At 36.1% G+C, this 18,492-nt stretch overlaps 1 protein-coding gene across 2 annotated transcripts in view; it reads right to left on the bottom strand.

Annotated features, from left to right (window-relative positions):
* The window catches only part of SLC27A6 (solute carrier family 27 member 6), a 60,535-nt gene that overhangs the window by 33,639 nt on the left and 8,404 nt on the right, over positions 1-18,492 (bottom strand). For both annotated transcript variants that reach the window (XM_081054252.1, XM_081054251.1), the window contains exons 2-4: positions 16,089-16,292; positions 8,001-8,159; positions 6,523-6,647 (exon numbers count right to left, since the gene is read on the bottom strand). In XM_081054252.1, coding sequence (XP_080910378.1) covers positions 6,523-6,647; positions 8,001-8,159; positions 16,089-16,292 — 488 coding nt within the window. The remainder of the gene's footprint in view (positions 1-6,522; positions 6,648-8,000; positions 8,160-16,088; positions 16,293-18,492) is intronic.

Raw genomic sequence — 18,492 nt, forward strand, 5'->3', positions numbered from 1 at the left:
GAACGCAAGGCTCATAATACCAGCATGGGCCAGGGAGCTGTGTCCTACACAACTAGACTGAGAAACAGCGGCTTCAACTTGAGTGGAGTGGGGTGGGGTGGGGTAGGGGAGGCAGAAGAAGGGGGAAAAATAATAGTAATAGGGGTTGTCATTTACAGACCATTTATTCTGAATAGGTGATTTCTATCCTGGCAGCACTTGGGAAAACTGAAAGTGGAAAGAAAGCAATGTTTCAGGGTTTCTGATTTTACATTCTTATTTCTAGTGTTCTTATTTGTGACAAGTATAATAACATTAAATTTTAATATTTTAATATTATTAAATTTTATTTTAAATTATGCCCCATTTAAGTTGATTTTTGCAATCAATGTGTGATTTTCATTAGTCAAAAACAAATTATTTTTCAACACCCACAAAAATTAATTTTATAATGACATTCATGGAAAACATTACTACATTCTGTTTAAAAACAGAATCCTTCCATTTGTACTGGGCTTTTTCACATATATCTCATAACTGGATTGTGGGAATCAAGGGCCAAATTAGGAGAAGTAGCTATGGTTACCTATTTTATATAAAGATAGGAACTATGGCTCAAAGAGGAAAGTGACCAGCAAAAAGTCATACAACAAGAGTTTGAAATTTTGAGTGTTGCAGAGAAGAAAATGGTAATGAAACTAATGAAGTTAGTTAATAATACCATTTTCTTCTCTGCAACATTCAAAACAATTGATTCATCTCCAAGACCTACTTGTTTTAAGAAATTTATACCTTTTTTTATTATTTCTTTCCCTCAAATATTTGAAGCATATTATTACATGGTTGAGAAAATCACCTGTCTTTTAAAATCCAGTTTTCCTTAAATAAATCAAAGATGCATTTAATATTCTCACACCAGATATGAAGGCATATAGAAAAGTTATCAACATATCTTAACAACAATTAACATTTACATTAATTTAAGAATGTCATTCTTTAGTGGTTACTAAGTATGATGAGAAAAGCTTACAAAGATTAATGCTTCAATAAACTATATCTTTTACAAGATGTGGAAGGGAAAAACATGACGATAAAACACTTGAAGTTATGTAGAAACTAAGGAAATGAAAACATGACAAAGGAATAAATATTTTTAATATATTCATTTTTAATAGAAAAAATAATAAATAGTAATGCACTGAACCAGGGACAAGGTAATGCCAATGCATTTAGCCTATAACTACTGTTAGACCCATTCAAAACATAAACAAATTCAAGAGATCTAGGTCAAGTCAACTTCATTTAGTCTCCCCTCTTAAAATTTTACTCTCTGGTACTGTTACATCTTCCTCATCTCCACAGCTTATCTAAACATGACAAGGAAAACTCTTAAAGCTTGAAAGAAAGGATGGGCTCTCACTAGAGCAAATAAAGTAGGTCTCCTTTCAAACTGAAGTCTTAAAAAAAATCTCACAGTGTTATCATTTGATTCTTGTTACTCAACATTTTCATTTTGCTACTGTCAAACTTGAACTGGAGTGAGCAAACAGGAATTCAATTAAGGGTTGACTAAACATTATTAGTGGAAAATTTAATACAATTTGTATGGCTTTTAATGAACGATATTTAATGAATATTTATCAAATATCTGGATTCTTTATAATGTCTCTCTTTTCATAATGGGAGTAGAGTATAATCCATTTTGTAAAAGTTTTAATATAGTTTAATGAAAGTCCCTAGAATCATAAGGATACTTTCTGGCTCCCAGTGAATTTTTTAGCTTTTAAGAAAACAGAATAAAGAAAAGGGATATAATTTATAGAAAAAATATGTATGCTAAAGTACATATATTAAAAGGTATAGGCTATGCCTTGGGAATGCCAAAATGTCGGTGTTTCACCTCAAAAGCTATGGACAAAATATACAGCCTAAATGATAAACTATAATATTAACTTGAAAAGCAGGCATCATCCATATGCATCATAACAGGTCTTCGCTTTGTTAATTAGACCCCATCCTCCGGACTCTTTGGGCTCCAGATTCATAGATCCAACTGCCTATTTTACTTCTTCATCTAGATGCCTAATTAATATACCAAACTCAACAGGTCCAAGAGAAATTTCATGTCATTCCTCAAATCTCAGTTTCCCTTATCTCTGCAAATGGTTCAAAATTCACCTAGATGCTTGAACCAAAAACCTGGGATTCATTCTTGATTTTATCAATTCTTTCTCTCCCTATCCCTGAACTAACATGTCGTTCAAAATAGATCCCAAATTGGTATAGTTTTATTTTTCTAGTTTGCCTTTACCTTTTCCCAAATGCTCTGTTGGGAATAAAATCCAAATTTCTTCTCTATGGTCTACCAAACCTACAAGCTCTGGTCCATAGATGGCCAAGCTACACTCTCCTTCTATTCCGAGATTCAGGCTGCATTCTCTGTGGGCTTCCTCATTTTCAGGTACTTCTGTCAGGACTGCAATCCCCCAGCTTTTCCATGGCTGGATCCCACTTGTCCTATTAGCTCCTCAGCTCACAGGCCACCATTTCAGTGAAGTCTTCCCTGACCACTCGATCTAATTAACAATGCCCAATCCCACCACCCATCACTCTCCATCACCTCAATTTGTTTTATTTCTTCATAATACTTATCATTGTCTGCAATTACTTTCCTTTATGCGTTTGCTGGTTTATATTCTCTCTCCCCAAACTAGAGTGTCAGTTCCATGAGGAAAGGGTCTTGTTTGTCTTGTGTGCCTCCCGTATACGCAAACCTACAATATTACTTAAATGAATGAAGAAGTGACATATCTGACACTATCCCTAGGTATATCCCTAGGTATGGTTAAGCATTGACTGCCTTAGGTGGGTTTTTTTCAATAAGATATACGCTGTAGAAGTTCCCCCAGAGGATCACTGATGACTAAAGTTCCACCATTTTCCCCAGCTATCAATACTAAATGCAGCATTAATATTAAGGACATACAAAACCAGATCCAACCAGATATTGTGCGATGGTACTTTGACAATGCAGAAAACTTAGGAAATTGGAAAGTGGGGAAGAGCTGCTCTCCCAGTTTCAGGGGAAGAGAATAATTACCCCATCGTTCCATTAGTGAGAGAAGCCAGTACCTTGGCTTTTTTTTTTTTTTTTTACAGGATAGCGCTGCTGCCAACAGTTTGAGGCACAACCAATGTTTATGCCTCAAAGTTAAAAGGAACTTTTGTAACTAGAACTCTGAGAAGAGATAGCGTTGGGTGGGGGTGTATAAATGCTTTCTGCCAGGGAAAACCCAATTCTAGGGTGTTTTTATGCAACTACATATAAACATTCAACTCAGACTGTGACTTCTGCCTGCAGATAAATCTCTTTAGGAATATATTACTTACCCTGAGACGGACAACAAATCTGGATATACTTAGAGAATATGTGGTTTCTCTTTGTTTTACGTAAGGATTTATGTTAAATAAATGTCTGGGGCTTCCAACCATGGCTTACGAGACATTCAATTTTAATTCCTTGAGGGGGTGGACCACATCATTTGTTCACTCTCTGGCCCGACCTGAATCCACTGCTGTGCTGGCTGCACAGCAGATGCCAGCCCTTCCCTGCACACGTCCATCGAAAGGAATGACTATTGGACAGCAAAAAGCAAGCTGTCCTTCAAGGGCTAAGACGTCATCACAGAATGACTCTCCTTTTCCTAATCTCTAACGCCAGGAACTGCTTGTACTCATTCGGATCGAAATCAACAAAGGGGATTAGGTAACACAATGCATCTCTGCTCAGAAAAATGATTGTTTTCCTTTGGGCAAATCTTTATATTTATTTCCCTCTCGCCTTCTCAATTTGCTTGCAAGTAAGTGCGGAGAGATTATTTCACAAACACTATCTTTTCTTCAAAGAACTTTAAGAATTAAAAAATATATAAATATATATATGTAAATATATATTTACATATATTTTATATAAGGAAGGTGCAGCCCACAGTGGCCCATGTGGGGATCGAACCCACAACCTTGTCGTTATTAGCACCACGCTCTAACCAACTGAGCTAACCAGCCGCCCCAAGAATTAAAATATTTAATTAACTAAAAGCAATCAGGGATTCTTTTTCAATTCTCAGTTCTTTCAAATTCTTTCATTTCCGCCTAATTGGTGCATTACAAATAGGTGAAAAGAATATTTCATTTCATAAAAAATAAATAAGTAAAAGGAAAACACCTTGAAAAAATGTTTGTCGCAAGTATGACAAATTATTAATACCTTTACTATACGAAATCATAGCTCAAATGGCTAAAATAAAACATTATATGCCAAAGAGATAAATGAGTTAAAAATTAAGAAAAGACATTTTAAAGGGCGAAATACAGCTAGAACACTATCTCACCTTGCCCGTAATCTTAATGAAGAAATTAAAAGTGTTTCTAGTCTATAAAATTATAAGTAAAATTAAATAATCTTTTCCCCATTCTTTGAAAAAACAAACAAGACATTTTTTGTTAAAACAAAATGTTATTAAGAAGCTTAAGCAAACTGGGTTTCATCTACCATATCTGAAAGGGTGGGCCATGAAGTCTGGCCCATTTTCCTTGTTCTCCATCCTTTGGGGACTTTTGAGGATGCTGGAGGGAGCATTAGTTCTCCATGAAGCACAACTGGAAGACCACTGTTTTTAATGGCATCCAGTACTGAAAGGAGACTGTGCAACGGGCAGACTCCTACGTTGTTGAGATTCTAAATCATGTCAATGACTTTGAAAAAGCAATCTGGGAATATATCATGAAAATCACTGAAAATAGCTATGCCCTTTGACAACCTTTACTTCTGAGATCCTACATTGGCTATATTGCATGAAGATAATAATTTCAGCATTATTTAAGATAGTGAAATTTTAGGAAAAAAAAATAAATGCATGTATTTAGTCATTCAATAAATACTGAGCAAAAGACCCTGTAAAAACTAATGTTTCTATTACAGGATGAGAGGAAATAGGAATGGCTGGGGGCATAGTTTAGAAAGGCCACGAAGAAGTTCATTATGTAGTGTCTACTATGTCCTTTACTGAAGGTGACTTTTACCTTACTGGAGGACATTAATTCCTTAAACTAACTTAGTCCAGATATTATATTACCAAAGAATACAATAAAAACTGGAAGAGAATATATGTCAGGATGTGGCATTATAGTTGTTCTACTTGGACTCTTCAGGTAAGACCACAATGCTGATATAAGCAAAGTCTCTCCGAAGAGAATAAAGGTAAAAAACAATTATAACATTTCTCTGGGACTCCCTGTCTTAGCTATGGATCTAGGAAATTGGTAGCTATTTGAAGCACTCCTGACCAAACAAAAAGAATAAGGATGGCTTCTGCCACAAGGAGGTGGGTCAGAAGCTAGACAGGAGGTCTCTCCCTGGCAAACTCCAAGCTTAAAATGAAGAAAAGCATTTTGTAAATAAGATTATCCAGTTTCACATTCTTTTCTGTGTTTATTTCCTCTGTGTAATCCCATATGTTTAATAAAGTTTTATTTAAATGCCTCCAGCCTAGTCTCAGCTGCCCTGTGGGTAAAAGAAGGATTGCATGTCCTTATTTTAGCCAGACAGAGAAGATACCCCAGCCACCATTCATGCCTTAAGCTGGAGTGATGAAGGCAAAGGTCCTGAGTGAGAGATGCCCTAGCCTAGGAGGGATGTTCCTCCAAGGCCAAGGGCAGGCCCTGGGGTTCTGCTGCCCCAGCCCACACAGGGAAGCATTCTCTATCATCATTCTTCAAGGGGCTGACATTGATTTGATTACAGAGTCACTTCTTGGTAGTCTCAAGAATGTTTAGAAATCAGAGAGTTAAAAAAATAAGCATCTTGAAATATAAATGAGACCAGAAAAAGAAAAATAACTTGTGAGGACAAAAAAGCAAGGAAACCAGTAAAGACAAACTTCAGGCTGTTGCAATTCTCTCTGCTAAACAAGTTTCAGAAGGGGACAATTTATCAAAAGTATGTGGAAATGATTGCTTTAGGTGGGGAGACAAGTATAAATCAAAGCAAAATTTCTTTTTACATTTAAAGCAAAACCAAACAAAAATATATTCTCATGTAACCACTTATACAAAAGAAAAAAGTAGAAAAACAAGGCTAAATCAGTGTTGTGAGTTTTTAGAGAACAGCATTTTAAAAGATTATTTAATTCAATCTTGGAATAATTGCTTTCTGTAAACATAGCATGCATCTACTTTCACAATCGGATGTAGGCTCTTGTGTGCAGAAATTTTAATCAGTCTAAACATGAAGTGGACTGGATTGCAGGTCTGTCCTTTCCTGCCACCATATAAAGCACATTAGTACATTCCTGGATAGCTCTCCTTTTATTTTCTCTGACTTGTTTTATATTCATTGTATCTTGGGGTATTGCATATATATTTGTAAGGCAGCTAAACTATGTTCTGGAAGAAGGTGGAGTATAACACACAAAAATTTACTTTTTCTCTCAATACTTTTTCTTTCTGAAATTACTATTTCTCTGTGAGAATGATTACTCTTACCTTAGGTTGTTTGCAAAGGTAGCGACAAAGTTCTCCAATATATTGAAACACAGTCACATTATACTTTTTGCAGTCATTCCAAAATTGGCTTGCTGAGAATTTCTTCTTTAGCACACAAGTAGCTCCTACGAGAAAAGGCAAAAAGAGGCACTAGGGAAAAATATTCCAGGGCAGAATTAACATAAAATACGCATGATGTTGCTCTGTCTAGAACACTTTTGCTCACTTTCAAGGCTTTTATAATCCATCAGTGGCCATTTATATCAAGCTCATTTGAAAACATTAATCGTACAGTCCATATCTTGAGGCTGAGAGTAAGGTAGTGAGATAGTACCAACAAAAAAGTTCACTGATGGCAGTAGAACCTAACTTTAACAACAATGTAAGTCATATGAATATGTTCTGAGGAAAATGCTAATGACTTGACTTTCATCTTTACTTACTCTGGACATTGATCATATTCTAAATAGGCTATTCTATAAAATTACTTTACAGTATTTTAGACATATATGTAGTAGTAAATGACCTCTATATATTATTTCAGGACTAGCTAGGAATGAACAAATAATGTCAGCATGTTTATGAGTGGAATCTACTATGTCACAAGCTCTACAAGCCAACTTATGGGGTGTCTGGGGTACATTGTTTGCAAAGATAGTTTCAGCAATTCTTTTTTTTTTTTTTTAAAGATTTTATTGGGGAAGGGGAACAGAACTTTATTGGGGAACAGTGTGTACTTCCAGGATTTTTTCCAAGTTAAGTTGTCCTTTCAATGGTAATTGTGGAGGGCGGACTTCAGCTCCAGGTCCAGTTGCCTTTGTTAGTTGCAGAGGGTTCAGCCCACCATCCCTTGCAGGACTCGAGAAATTGAACTGGCAACCTTGTGGTTGAGAGCCCACTGGCCCATATGGGAATCCAACTGGCAGCCTTCGGATTTAGGAGCATGGAGCTCTAACCGCCTGAGCCATCAGGCAGGCCCAGCAATTCTTATCATGCACTTACTTTTGCAATGTGAATTTGCCACTCCTCCCTTCAAGAGATGGGGTGTATTTCCCATCTTGAATCTGGATTGGCTTGTGACTTGCTCTGATCAACCAAATGCAGTTGAAAGGTTTTCTGTGACTTCCAAGGATAAACTTTAAGAGCAATGCAGCTGCCACATTCTCTCTCTTGAAAGACACGTCCCACCATTTGAAGAGATAAGGGCAGACTATTAAAGGATGAGTGACCCCATGGAGAAGGAAGCCCAGGCAAAAGCCAGCTCCAACCACATGGCCATCCCAGAGCACTGCTCCTTCCATTTCAGGAATACACTGAGTATATCATAAAATTGTATCCTTTTAATAAATACTGTGTTATGATTTTATAATGTGCACATAATCACTCTGAATTCTACTGGTAGAGTTTCAGACTTTAAAAACAGGAGTTCCAATTATTAGGCATTGTGAAAACTTATCATACAGAAAATGAAAACTTACCCAATTCAATACATCCACCAATTCCCAGGAGAGATCCTGAACTATGATACAGAGGAAGGGTTATATAAATAATGTCATCAGAAGTACAACCGAAAGCCCACAGTCCAAAAGAACCCTTTAAAGCCTGCAACTGAGTAATCACAGCTGCTTTAGGGAGACCTGGAAGAAAAGAAAGGAATACATATGTAGTAGAAATCAAGTCTAAGTTGGTACCAACTACAATCATGCTTGAGACAAAACACATCAAAATATGCTTTGTAAAAGGGTCCATGCAAACGTAAGCTACTACTGTAATTAATTTCTAGAAACTTAGATGTTTCCAGAAGAACTAAAACTACAAAATTACATAGAATTTGAGATACCATAAGAGCCCTATCTGCTATAAAAGTGACAAAAATGACAAAAACCTGAAAATGTACATCCAAAATGAGGCAAATCACAATATAAATCTAAATTATTTTAAAGTAGAAAATTTCTAGTGAACATTCCAAGTAAGATTCTGTCTGAATTATGAGCCATTAATTTTGTCATGTTTAATATGTCCCAGAATATGATCATTATAGAATATCAGATTCCATGATACGTATGTTGGAATTGTTTTATACATTCATGAAAAAATTTTAAAAGTTTTTCTTTCCAGTCTTCTATGCATCATGGGTTTCTTATTAAAAAAATTGTAATTGTAATTAGTGTATAAAAAGTTTTGCTTTTGTTACTTTGCATTTTTAGCCTAAATATTTTTCATATTGTTATAGTCCTCTGTATTATATAACGTCAGCATAATAAATTCATCCAGTTTGTATGTAACATAATATGAAATTGCCCTGTCAATGGTTGAATAGCAGTGATTTTGTGATTTAAACTATATTTCTTTACCATGGAACACAACTTGTTTTTATAAAGATAAGTATCAACACCTAATTAATTTGTTAGATTAGGTAATATTTTAGTCATATTCTGCCTGTGAGTTGACATCTAATATTTTTAGAGGGTCTTCATGGAGAGGGCCACATCCTAAATCTACCTCATCAATAAAGTTACTTTGATTCATAAAGTACAATGGTGACAAGTATCATTAGTTGTTCCAGAGGCATGCAGAGACCAATGGCAGAGAAATCCCAGGAAGCAAGCAAATGGCAGAATCAGGTGAAGAGCAGCGGGCAGTGCAGCTGTAAGAGTCGTCCTTTACCTCGTGCTGATACAGTCTTACTTAGCCACTTGTCAAAGGGGGGTTACTAACCTCAGTGGCTCTGCAAACTTACACTGCATCTGATTTGACTTTATTTCCCAATTCTAGAAACTGAGTCCTAAATTGACAATGAAGGACTTCCTTGCTGTTGTCTGCTTGTCTAAGGCTAGAGTCTAAAACAGCTTCTGTGCCCTGGCTCCATGCCATGTCCTGTTACTGCCGTTTCTTCTTGGGTCTCTGCCTCTGATCCTTTACCCATATTGGCTCAACCTCCTTGACATGATGCTCTATCTTCCAACTGACATTTGACCCACACTTGCTGCTCTTTGTATCTCCCAATGCATAGCTACTCAGACAACCAGCTCCATCTCTTCCATACAAACTAAATCCCAATTTTTTCTCTTGTAGGCTTTCTCAGGTTTCATAATATATCCTGTGATCCGTATCAACCGGAACTACTTATACATTCCGCAGTCCACTGGCATACCATCTCACCCAGAGTACGACACTATGTTTTCTCTGGTTCAACATATTTACTGATTCAAAGTTTTCACTGGATTTTTGGTCACAGCAGCACACAGAGCTATGAACCACAATCTACAGTGACTTTTACACACTTATCAGAGTGAGTCTCAAGCCGACCTTGTTGCTGCACCTGCTTTGACATTTCCACAGGCTTTGTGCTCCATTTCCACTAACTAGGAGAGACTCAATCTTATACACAAAGCTGGCATTATCTTGCCTATTATCCTAACTAAGATTTGTTTATTCATTTTTTCAAAAGAAGTCTCTGTGGCTTTTCCTGATAGCTTGGCATCCAACAACCTGAAAGAGTTTATTGTCCTCCACATGCATACAGAACCTCTCAAAGCCATGTATAAAGATTTAATATATTAATATGCTTTCTAAATCTTTTAAGAGGGGACTCTAAAATGCAGTTTTAACAAGGCTTCATTTATTCTCCTGGTTCTTTCCTTCTTTCAAACTTCAAAGTCCATCAACCTTTGATCACTTTTGTTTGTTGAACAAGCTCACTATCTGTTGTCTCCTTTATCAAAAAACCTGACTAGCTCCCATTTGATTCTTAATAATGCAATAGCTTTCCTTCATTCTAGGGGATCAAATATTTATGCATTTTCTTCTTCAAGAAGTTTCTATCCATGTTTTTCAGTCACCATGTTATTCCCACACTGTTCCTGATCTCATGGCAACCCAGCTTGAGAAATAATAACTTTTCAATTGGAGGTATGTCAAGAAAAGAAGGATGCTTTATCTAGTTACTTTCCATCTGAGTGCTTATGTCACTCCTTCAAAGCACTTTAGTAAACTGATTACCATGTTTCTTTTCCGAATTTGGTTAGCTAAAAGTGAATAATGATCTCATTAACTTATTATAAACTATCCAAGATACTCAGATTTTTTGATAAAGGAGACAACAGACATGAGATTGTCCAACAAACAAAAGTGATTAAAGGTTGATGGACTTTAAAGTTTGAAAGAAGGAAAGAAGGAAAGAACCAGGGGAATAAATGAAGTTTGTTAAAATTACATTTTAGAGTTCCCTCTTAAAAGACTTAGAAAGCAGATTAATATAGTAAAGCCCTTGAAAAGCCCAGCAGTACAGAAACCTTGGCATTTTTGTTAATGGCATTTTTTCAAACTTATGTGGTCATAAAGCCCCTTTTCAATTTTTATTTCATTTCTTTGAAATCATGAAGGGATATGGTGTGGAATATGCTTTGAGAAATGACACGTTAAATGTTCTCTAAAATCCTTTGTTTTTCTAACTTTCTATGAATTCTCGACATCAGAACTCTTCAAATATCCCCAGACATAAGTAGATAGTTATGTGGTCCAGGCATGAAGGTGGGAGTGAAGCTATGTCCAGTGAATTGGGCATTAGGAGGAAGAAGGAGGAAGAAATGATATTAAGAGAAAACTAAAACAGATGAGGGGATAAATAATTTGGGGAATTCTGGGGTAATTTTTAACAAAGGAAATGAATCCATAAGATTAAGGAGAAGGAGAGACAAACAGAAATAGAGATTTAGATGATGATAGCAACTGGTTCCCAGGTGCAGAGCCGCAGGCAGTTACCTTGTTTCCCTCCTCCCACTGCTTCTAGGGGTTTTTGCATGTATGGCTGCTCTGTCTGGGCTTAAACAGCCTTCCATAGACATTCTTGAGGCCGCCTAACTCAGGCCAGTGAGCAATGACAGAATTAGAAGTTGGCAGATTGAACACATACACAGACCCTCAAGGCAAAATAAAATGGATTTGGAGATGACAGCAACAACATTTAGAATAACAGATGGACGATTTGGGAACTGACACAGCAGACTCAAGAAGTTGAAATTTAAAGTGAAGCCTTGAGGAAAGCTGATTTATTCCCACCGAACCCCAGAAAGGCTCAGAAATTTGATTACCTCACAGAGTAGAAGATAAATATGGAACTATAAATAAGGAGCCTTATAGAAGTTCTGTTTAAGAAGCAACTGCATCAAGGTCATAGAAAAGGGAATCTGTATAACGCATTTCTTATTCATCAAGATATCACACAATCTCCTAGGTCAGAGAGACATGAATGGTATGAAAAGCGACCACAATCCTTTTCTTATTCAGAGACACTCTGAGTTTGTTCCTGGGTTCTGGAATATAATATTTTGGTGAAGTTGGGCAAACAGGACTTGGCGGTAGTAAGAGTGGTTAGGAAATATTCAATATTATCCAAAGGGCTTCCTTATAACCTTCCAAAAGGGGCTATAAGCAGACTGTTCTCCCATCATTTAACTTTTCAAAGCCTCACTTCTTTATATCACTTCCTAACTTGCACCAACACTTTCTTCATTATTAACATCATGAGATTTTTTTTGTGTGTGTGAGAATCAAGTGATTTTTCTATTAGGTGGCATACTAATACAAATTCTCATATTACTACCATTCCAATCACTTAATTCAGCTGTGGGTTTTGAGTTGTAAAACATCGGTTTACAGTAGAGAGAGAGAAAGAGAGAAATGCCTTTTATAATTGACATTATAAAAAACGTCAATTAAATCCTTGTTGAGGCGCAAAGTGATATTGTTACACTCTGTGATGGCTTCAGATCCATACAGCACAACATTGTCTAATTTTGTACATTGCTCTGCTCTGCTCTCCACAAGACCTCATGTTGCTCAGGACTTGAAGCTAAAAGAATACATTGATAAACTTTTCCCTGTATAATAAGATCACTCACAAACCTATTTTGGAGGAGTGTCAATAAATGCTTTTGATATTTGTTTTAAAATGCGAAAAATAAAACAACCAAATTACAGCCCAGGTTGCTTCCTCCATACTGGCAAGAGATCTGAGATTTATTCTCTGGAAAAGATGACCCTGGAAACACCAGGAAGAGGAGGGATTGAATAAACAGGGGAAATAAGAGAAAGTCTGTCTACTCCTCCAGCTCCCTTTTGACACTTGACTAGTTTTACCCCTCAAGATTCTTGTCTGAGGAATCTGAATAGCCCGCAAGTAAAAACTGAAAGACACTGACAGTCATTCTGAATCCCCCCAAGAAGTGACCTGGACAGTGAGGCTAAGCAGTCCACAAGTCAAGCTCTGGCACACAGAGCTTCTAGTCAGGACTTGGTTTGTTTGTGTGTGTGTGTGTTCTGGTATCTGCATTTTAGATATTAACTTCTAGCCAAACGTCACCAGGTAATTGAGGAAATTCTCCAGGATAAAGGTTAGAGACCAATACAAACCAAAAACAAAAGGATGTTGAAGAAAATAAAGACAAGATAGAGAGGGGAAATTTATAAAAAACTATTACTATTAATATTCGGAGAGATATGAGACTGTAAAGTATCAATAATACAAAAATAACACGCTACAAGAAGAGGAACATTCAGAGAATACAAGGGTTAGAAGATAAATGTCTCAAAAAAGTAAATCAAACGGTAAGAGAAGGAAAATGGGATAGAAAAAATTTTAAAAATAATAATTCAGTCCAGGAGGGCTGAATTCAAAAGATAAAAGATAGAAGAATAAACAACTAATCAAGTATAATAGAAAGGAGGGAATGGGGAGAAAGAATAGAAATACAAATGAAAGAGAAGGGAATGCAAAATTAAAAAAAGTTTTTCATGTATCTTGAATCATAAGACATGAGTTTCCAGACTAAAAAGTCCTGTAAATTTCTCAGTAAAATGAATGAATAAGACCAGTTCCAATATAAGTCATCATGATGTTACAGATGACTGAAAACTCATAAGAAATTCTAAAAATCCCCAAGAGAAAGAAAGAAAAACAACACCAGTTTGCATAGGATAATAAATCAGAAAGAAAAAGACTTTTCAATATATATACTGAAAATCAGAAAATAATAAAGCACAGAAAAAGTAGAGAACCATATGATTTCACTGATATGTGATATATAAAACTGAAAACAATAAAAGAACAACACAAACAAATGAAGGAACAAAAACTCATAGACACAGACAATAGTTTAGGGGTTACAGAGGATGAAAGGTGAGGGGGCTATAGAAGAGTGTAAACGGGATCAATGAAAGTGATGGGATCAATGGGATCAATGGATGGTGATGGAAGGAGAACTGACTCTGTGGTGAACACATAGTGTGAGATATAGATGACATGTTACAGAATTGTACACTTTGAAATCTATGTCACTTTACTAACAATTGTCACCCGAATAAACTTTAATTAAAAAAAAGAAAATAATAGAGCAATGTCTTCAAACCCTTGCACAAAAATTATTTCTAACTTATAATTCCATACAAATAAGTGTAATGGTAGAAAAAAGGACATTTTCAAACATGTGAGGACTTAAATTTACTCCCTAAATACTCTTTATCAGACAGCTACTGAATGCAGGGCAATGATAAAATGAAAAGTAAATCGAGGAAACAAACTTAGGATCTAGGAATTAGGGGATCAGAGAAAAGAAGAGTTGAAGGGAATTCCCAGGAAGATGGTGAAGAATGATCCCAAGAGAGCAACTGGTCAAGACTGAAATGAAGGGAGGAAGGGAAAGAGGTGACCAAAAACATGGGCTTGAAAAGTATAGGCCATCTTTTCAACATCAAAGGTGAGTTACCTTTTTGACAAAGGGATGAATATGAATCAGTTACAAGTGTATAGAAAACTAAGCAAGCAAACACACAAACAAAACAATGGCTAATTCCAGGTTGGAGGGAGTTTTATGTGAAAAGAAATAAATATACTTTTGTTATACTATAGGGCTCAGTTAGAAGTAGTGTTTAGTAAGTTATGATGCTAATACCAACCAAGCCAAAATTTATGATGAAACTATTAGTGTGATGCTGGGGAGAAAAAGTGCCTGAACGAAAGAGAAAGAAATGAGTGGGGGGAGAGAATGGTGATAAAAGAAGACAAAATCCTTGTCTTCCATTGTGAAAAATCAGTAGATAGTTTTTACTACGTATCCATGAAGTATCTATAAGATACTGATTCTATTTAGACATATGGGGATGATTACGGAAAGAAAGATCTAAAATTACTAAATGTGCTTGGTTTTGGGAAGGAGAAATGAGGGCGGGGGAGAAGCAAGGTGTTTTTCTTTAAAATTAGAATTTTTTATCTCTGTGCCGTATAACTTTAACATAAATAAACATGAAATGAAAAAATAGTAATGCGTCTGATTTCAGCCTACTGTGCAAATGTATAAAACACTCTGGTTTTAATCTTGAAGAACAAAAGCTGATAACAGTCTGCTCCAGCCTGTTCTCTTTGGGGTGGGGAGAAGGGGCAGTGGTGAGATTGCTCTAAAGACCAGAGTCACTTTCTAATTTTCACAGGAAATCAGCCATAAAGACAAACTGGTTAGGTACGTTCTGTTGGAAGTTTTCAAAGCTTATCATTTCTAAAATTTTATTTGTTGTTTTCCAAGTTCAAAGCCTTACTAAATTTATGCTAACAACTTGATACATATTAGCATTTTCCTGTTCATTTATCAAAGCTCTTCTAAACATAGTAAAAATATAGTCTACTGTCTAGTGTAAAAGAGAGCATTGTTAGACTCCAAATAGAAAAATAAAAAAAGAAGGAAGAAAAGGAAAGAAGAGAAAAAGAAAAAAAGTAAGACAATTTTACTCATACAATAGTAGTTCTGCTTACAATGCTACCTGTGCACAAGAAATTAGTATCAGCATATTTTCAATATGTCCAATTCAAACTGCCAGTTATCTTCAAACTAGTTAAAAAAGCTTATTCAGCCTACTATAAATACCAGTTTTTTTCTAAGACTCAATTAAGTTTAACATTCCTTTTGAATTCTTAGGCAGTTGTGTGTGTGCGTGTGTGTGTGTGTGTGTGTGTGTGTGTGTGTTATCATTTAACTAAAAAAGGGAAAGTTTAGTTACTTGATTCTATTTTGTATTTTCTCCCAAACCTGTAAAAAGATTTCCTGTTTGTCACGTGTTCCAATCACCCTAAGGAAAACCAGGAGAGCCAGCAACAGGTGCTTAAATTGAAGCTATAACTGGATAGCGTTTAGGATTTAACATTTTACACAAGAATATAGAAAACTTTTAAAGTAGACTAATGAATTTTTCAATCCAGCAGGATGATTAGAAACTATTTAAAATAATCTCTTCATTTTATAAATCAGGAATCTAAGGAACAGAGTAGTAAACTAGCGAAGACCTTCCCACAGAAGCTGGCCAAATGTCATGCTCTAAGCACCAAAGCTGCTGGTCAAGGTCTTCAGATATCCCCGTGCTGCTGGTCCTACCAAACTTGAAGACAACGGCTGTGTGAGTGAACACGGTGACTTTCCAAGTTCAAGTTAAACCAAGTTAAGGCCCAAGCTACCACTCATGGCAGCAAGTTGCTTGACACTCTTGCTTTCCAAGTTTTAAGAAGAAATGAGTCATACCTGTTGTTCCCGAGGTAAAAATATAAAGATAAGAAGACTTGAAGTTTGTGGCAACATGGTGGCTGTGTGGCACCGGCTTGTCAGATGCTGTGCTCAGTTTTTCTTTAAGTGAAATTACACCTCGTGGGACAGAATCTTTCATCCCCCAAACACTGATATCTTCTGGGAGGCTGGGAAGGATTTCTTCTATAGTTTCAAGCAAATCTAAAAACCAGACGATTAGGAATAAGTAAACAAAACATAAATCTCAAACCATTTGCCCTGTATTTTCTTTTGCGTGTTGGAACAGGGATAAAATGTAAATACAATGCTGATTTCCTTTCCATGTTGGGTAAGTAATATCAAAGCCATTTTATGATTCTGTTTCAACAGGACCACAGAAAGGGAAATCTGGTTATCACCTGATTTAACCAATGCAAGTAGGCCAATTCAAATTGAATTATGGAGACTCCATTATCCAGACTATGTTTTTTCCCAAATTTTAAATAAAACTGTTTTTTAAAATATTTTTTGTTGGAGAATATTGGGGAACAGTGTGTTTTTCCAGGATCCATCAGCTGCAAGTCAAGTCGTTTTCAATCTGGCTGTGGAGGTCGCACCTCACTGGCCCACGTGGGAATTGAACCCGCGACCTGGGTGTTATAAGCACTGCACTCTAACCAACTGAGCCAAGCGGCTGCCCCATGAAACTATATTTTATATTCTGCTTTAAATCTAAGTTCAGGATACTGCACTAAACATTGTCCTTGAAATACAACTCAGTAGCTCATTATTCCAAAAAGCCATCTACCTGTCACTGTTTAGTTCTACTTGAACGCAATACATTCAGGGGAGTCCTCTGACAACTCAGGAATCACAAAGTCATTATGTCTTAGAGATAATTTCAGAGCCAAAAGTGAAATGAGGAGATTGAGAGATGCTACTGGTCTTTTGGAGTTAATGCTACATGTCTTTGGTGAGACATGCCAAAGATTGCCAGCAACCACCAGAAGCTAGGAAGAGGTGAAGAAAGATTCTTTCTTAGATCATTGAAAGAGGAGCATAGCCTTACAGACACTTTTATCTTGGACTTTTAGCCCCCCAGAACTGTGAGGGGATGAATGTCTGTCGTTTTAAGCTACTTCATAGGTGATTCTTTATTACAGCAGCCCTAGGAGACTAATACAGCAAGGTCACAGTTGGTGGACAGTAAAATTGGTTTTAGTCTAACCGAAGTCTAACTGTAAAATATATACATTACCTCATAAAAGAAATCAATGATAAAAAAATAATGTTATTAAATGTAAAAATTACCCTGGTCAGAATGCTCAACAGAATGGAAAGGTAAATATGGACCTTTCCATCTAAACAATGATATTTTTTTGTAATTATTTAACAAAACTTTAAAAATAACCACAAGATATAGTCTGCTTTGAAGCTGACTCCACGATGCATCATCAAACATTTTCCTGGGAACGTGAATCAGCATCTGGTTATCTCAAAAAGCCATCTGTTAGTCACTGTTTAGTTCTACTGGAAAACAACACATTGGAGAAAAATCATGATTTACTTCCTCAAAATCTATAATCCAGATTGACCACAGATAGGCAGCAAGAGAAATTTGTCACACGGGACTAGGCAGTCCACAAATAAAGCAAGAAAACGAAGGAAACAGAAAATGGTAAGGAGTTGATATGTCAGGGGTGGAAGGCAGAGTGGGACTTGAAATTTTTTGAGTTCATTTTTATTTCTGTGACAAATCCAAATAATGCAAAAGGTAAGAGTCCAGAGAAAATATCTAGTTCTACTGAGCACACACAGCAAGCTTCTGTCTACAGATTGCTTTGGTAAAAAGGAGTAGTGAAAAATCAGAAGGAATGCTGAGGGAAGGACAAGTCATAAAGAAATGAAAAAGCAAGACAAGCAAATGATTTAAATGGTCTATTTGCTTTTAACTTTTAGTACTAGATTTTGTTTTAATGACTCTATCTGGCACTTTGCAGGTAAAAGTACAAGTCTCTGAACTGACTCATTTCATTACCTTAATTTAAATTTCTCATCTGGAATTGTGAATTAACACCATAAACTTTTATATGTTCTTAGTGATATGTATATCTGAATAGGCAAAAGTAAGTGCAAAGAAAGTTACAGTATGATTAATTGTGGCCCAAAATCTTTGTTGGAATTGTGGAGTCTGAAGAAACAGTCAGCATTTACAAAGAGTGATGACTTTTACAAGAAAAAAAAAAGTGAGCGGATTCCTAAGAATGAGAGGAGACACAATTTAATTTCCTTCAATTTAATTTTAAATTGACTTAGCTGAGACATTTAGAATTTTCAAGCAGAATTTTATCCAACAAAATTATTTATTCAATAGTGGTAGGAACTGTGGGTGAGGACAGTGAAAGTTGAAATTCAAAAAGTG

This window comes from Rhinolophus hipposideros (assembly GCF_964194185.1).
Source record: "Rhinolophus hipposideros genome assembly, chromosome: 7".
Lineage (NCBI taxonomy): Eukaryota > Metazoa > Chordata > Mammalia > Chiroptera > Rhinolophidae > Rhinolophus > Rhinolophus hipposideros.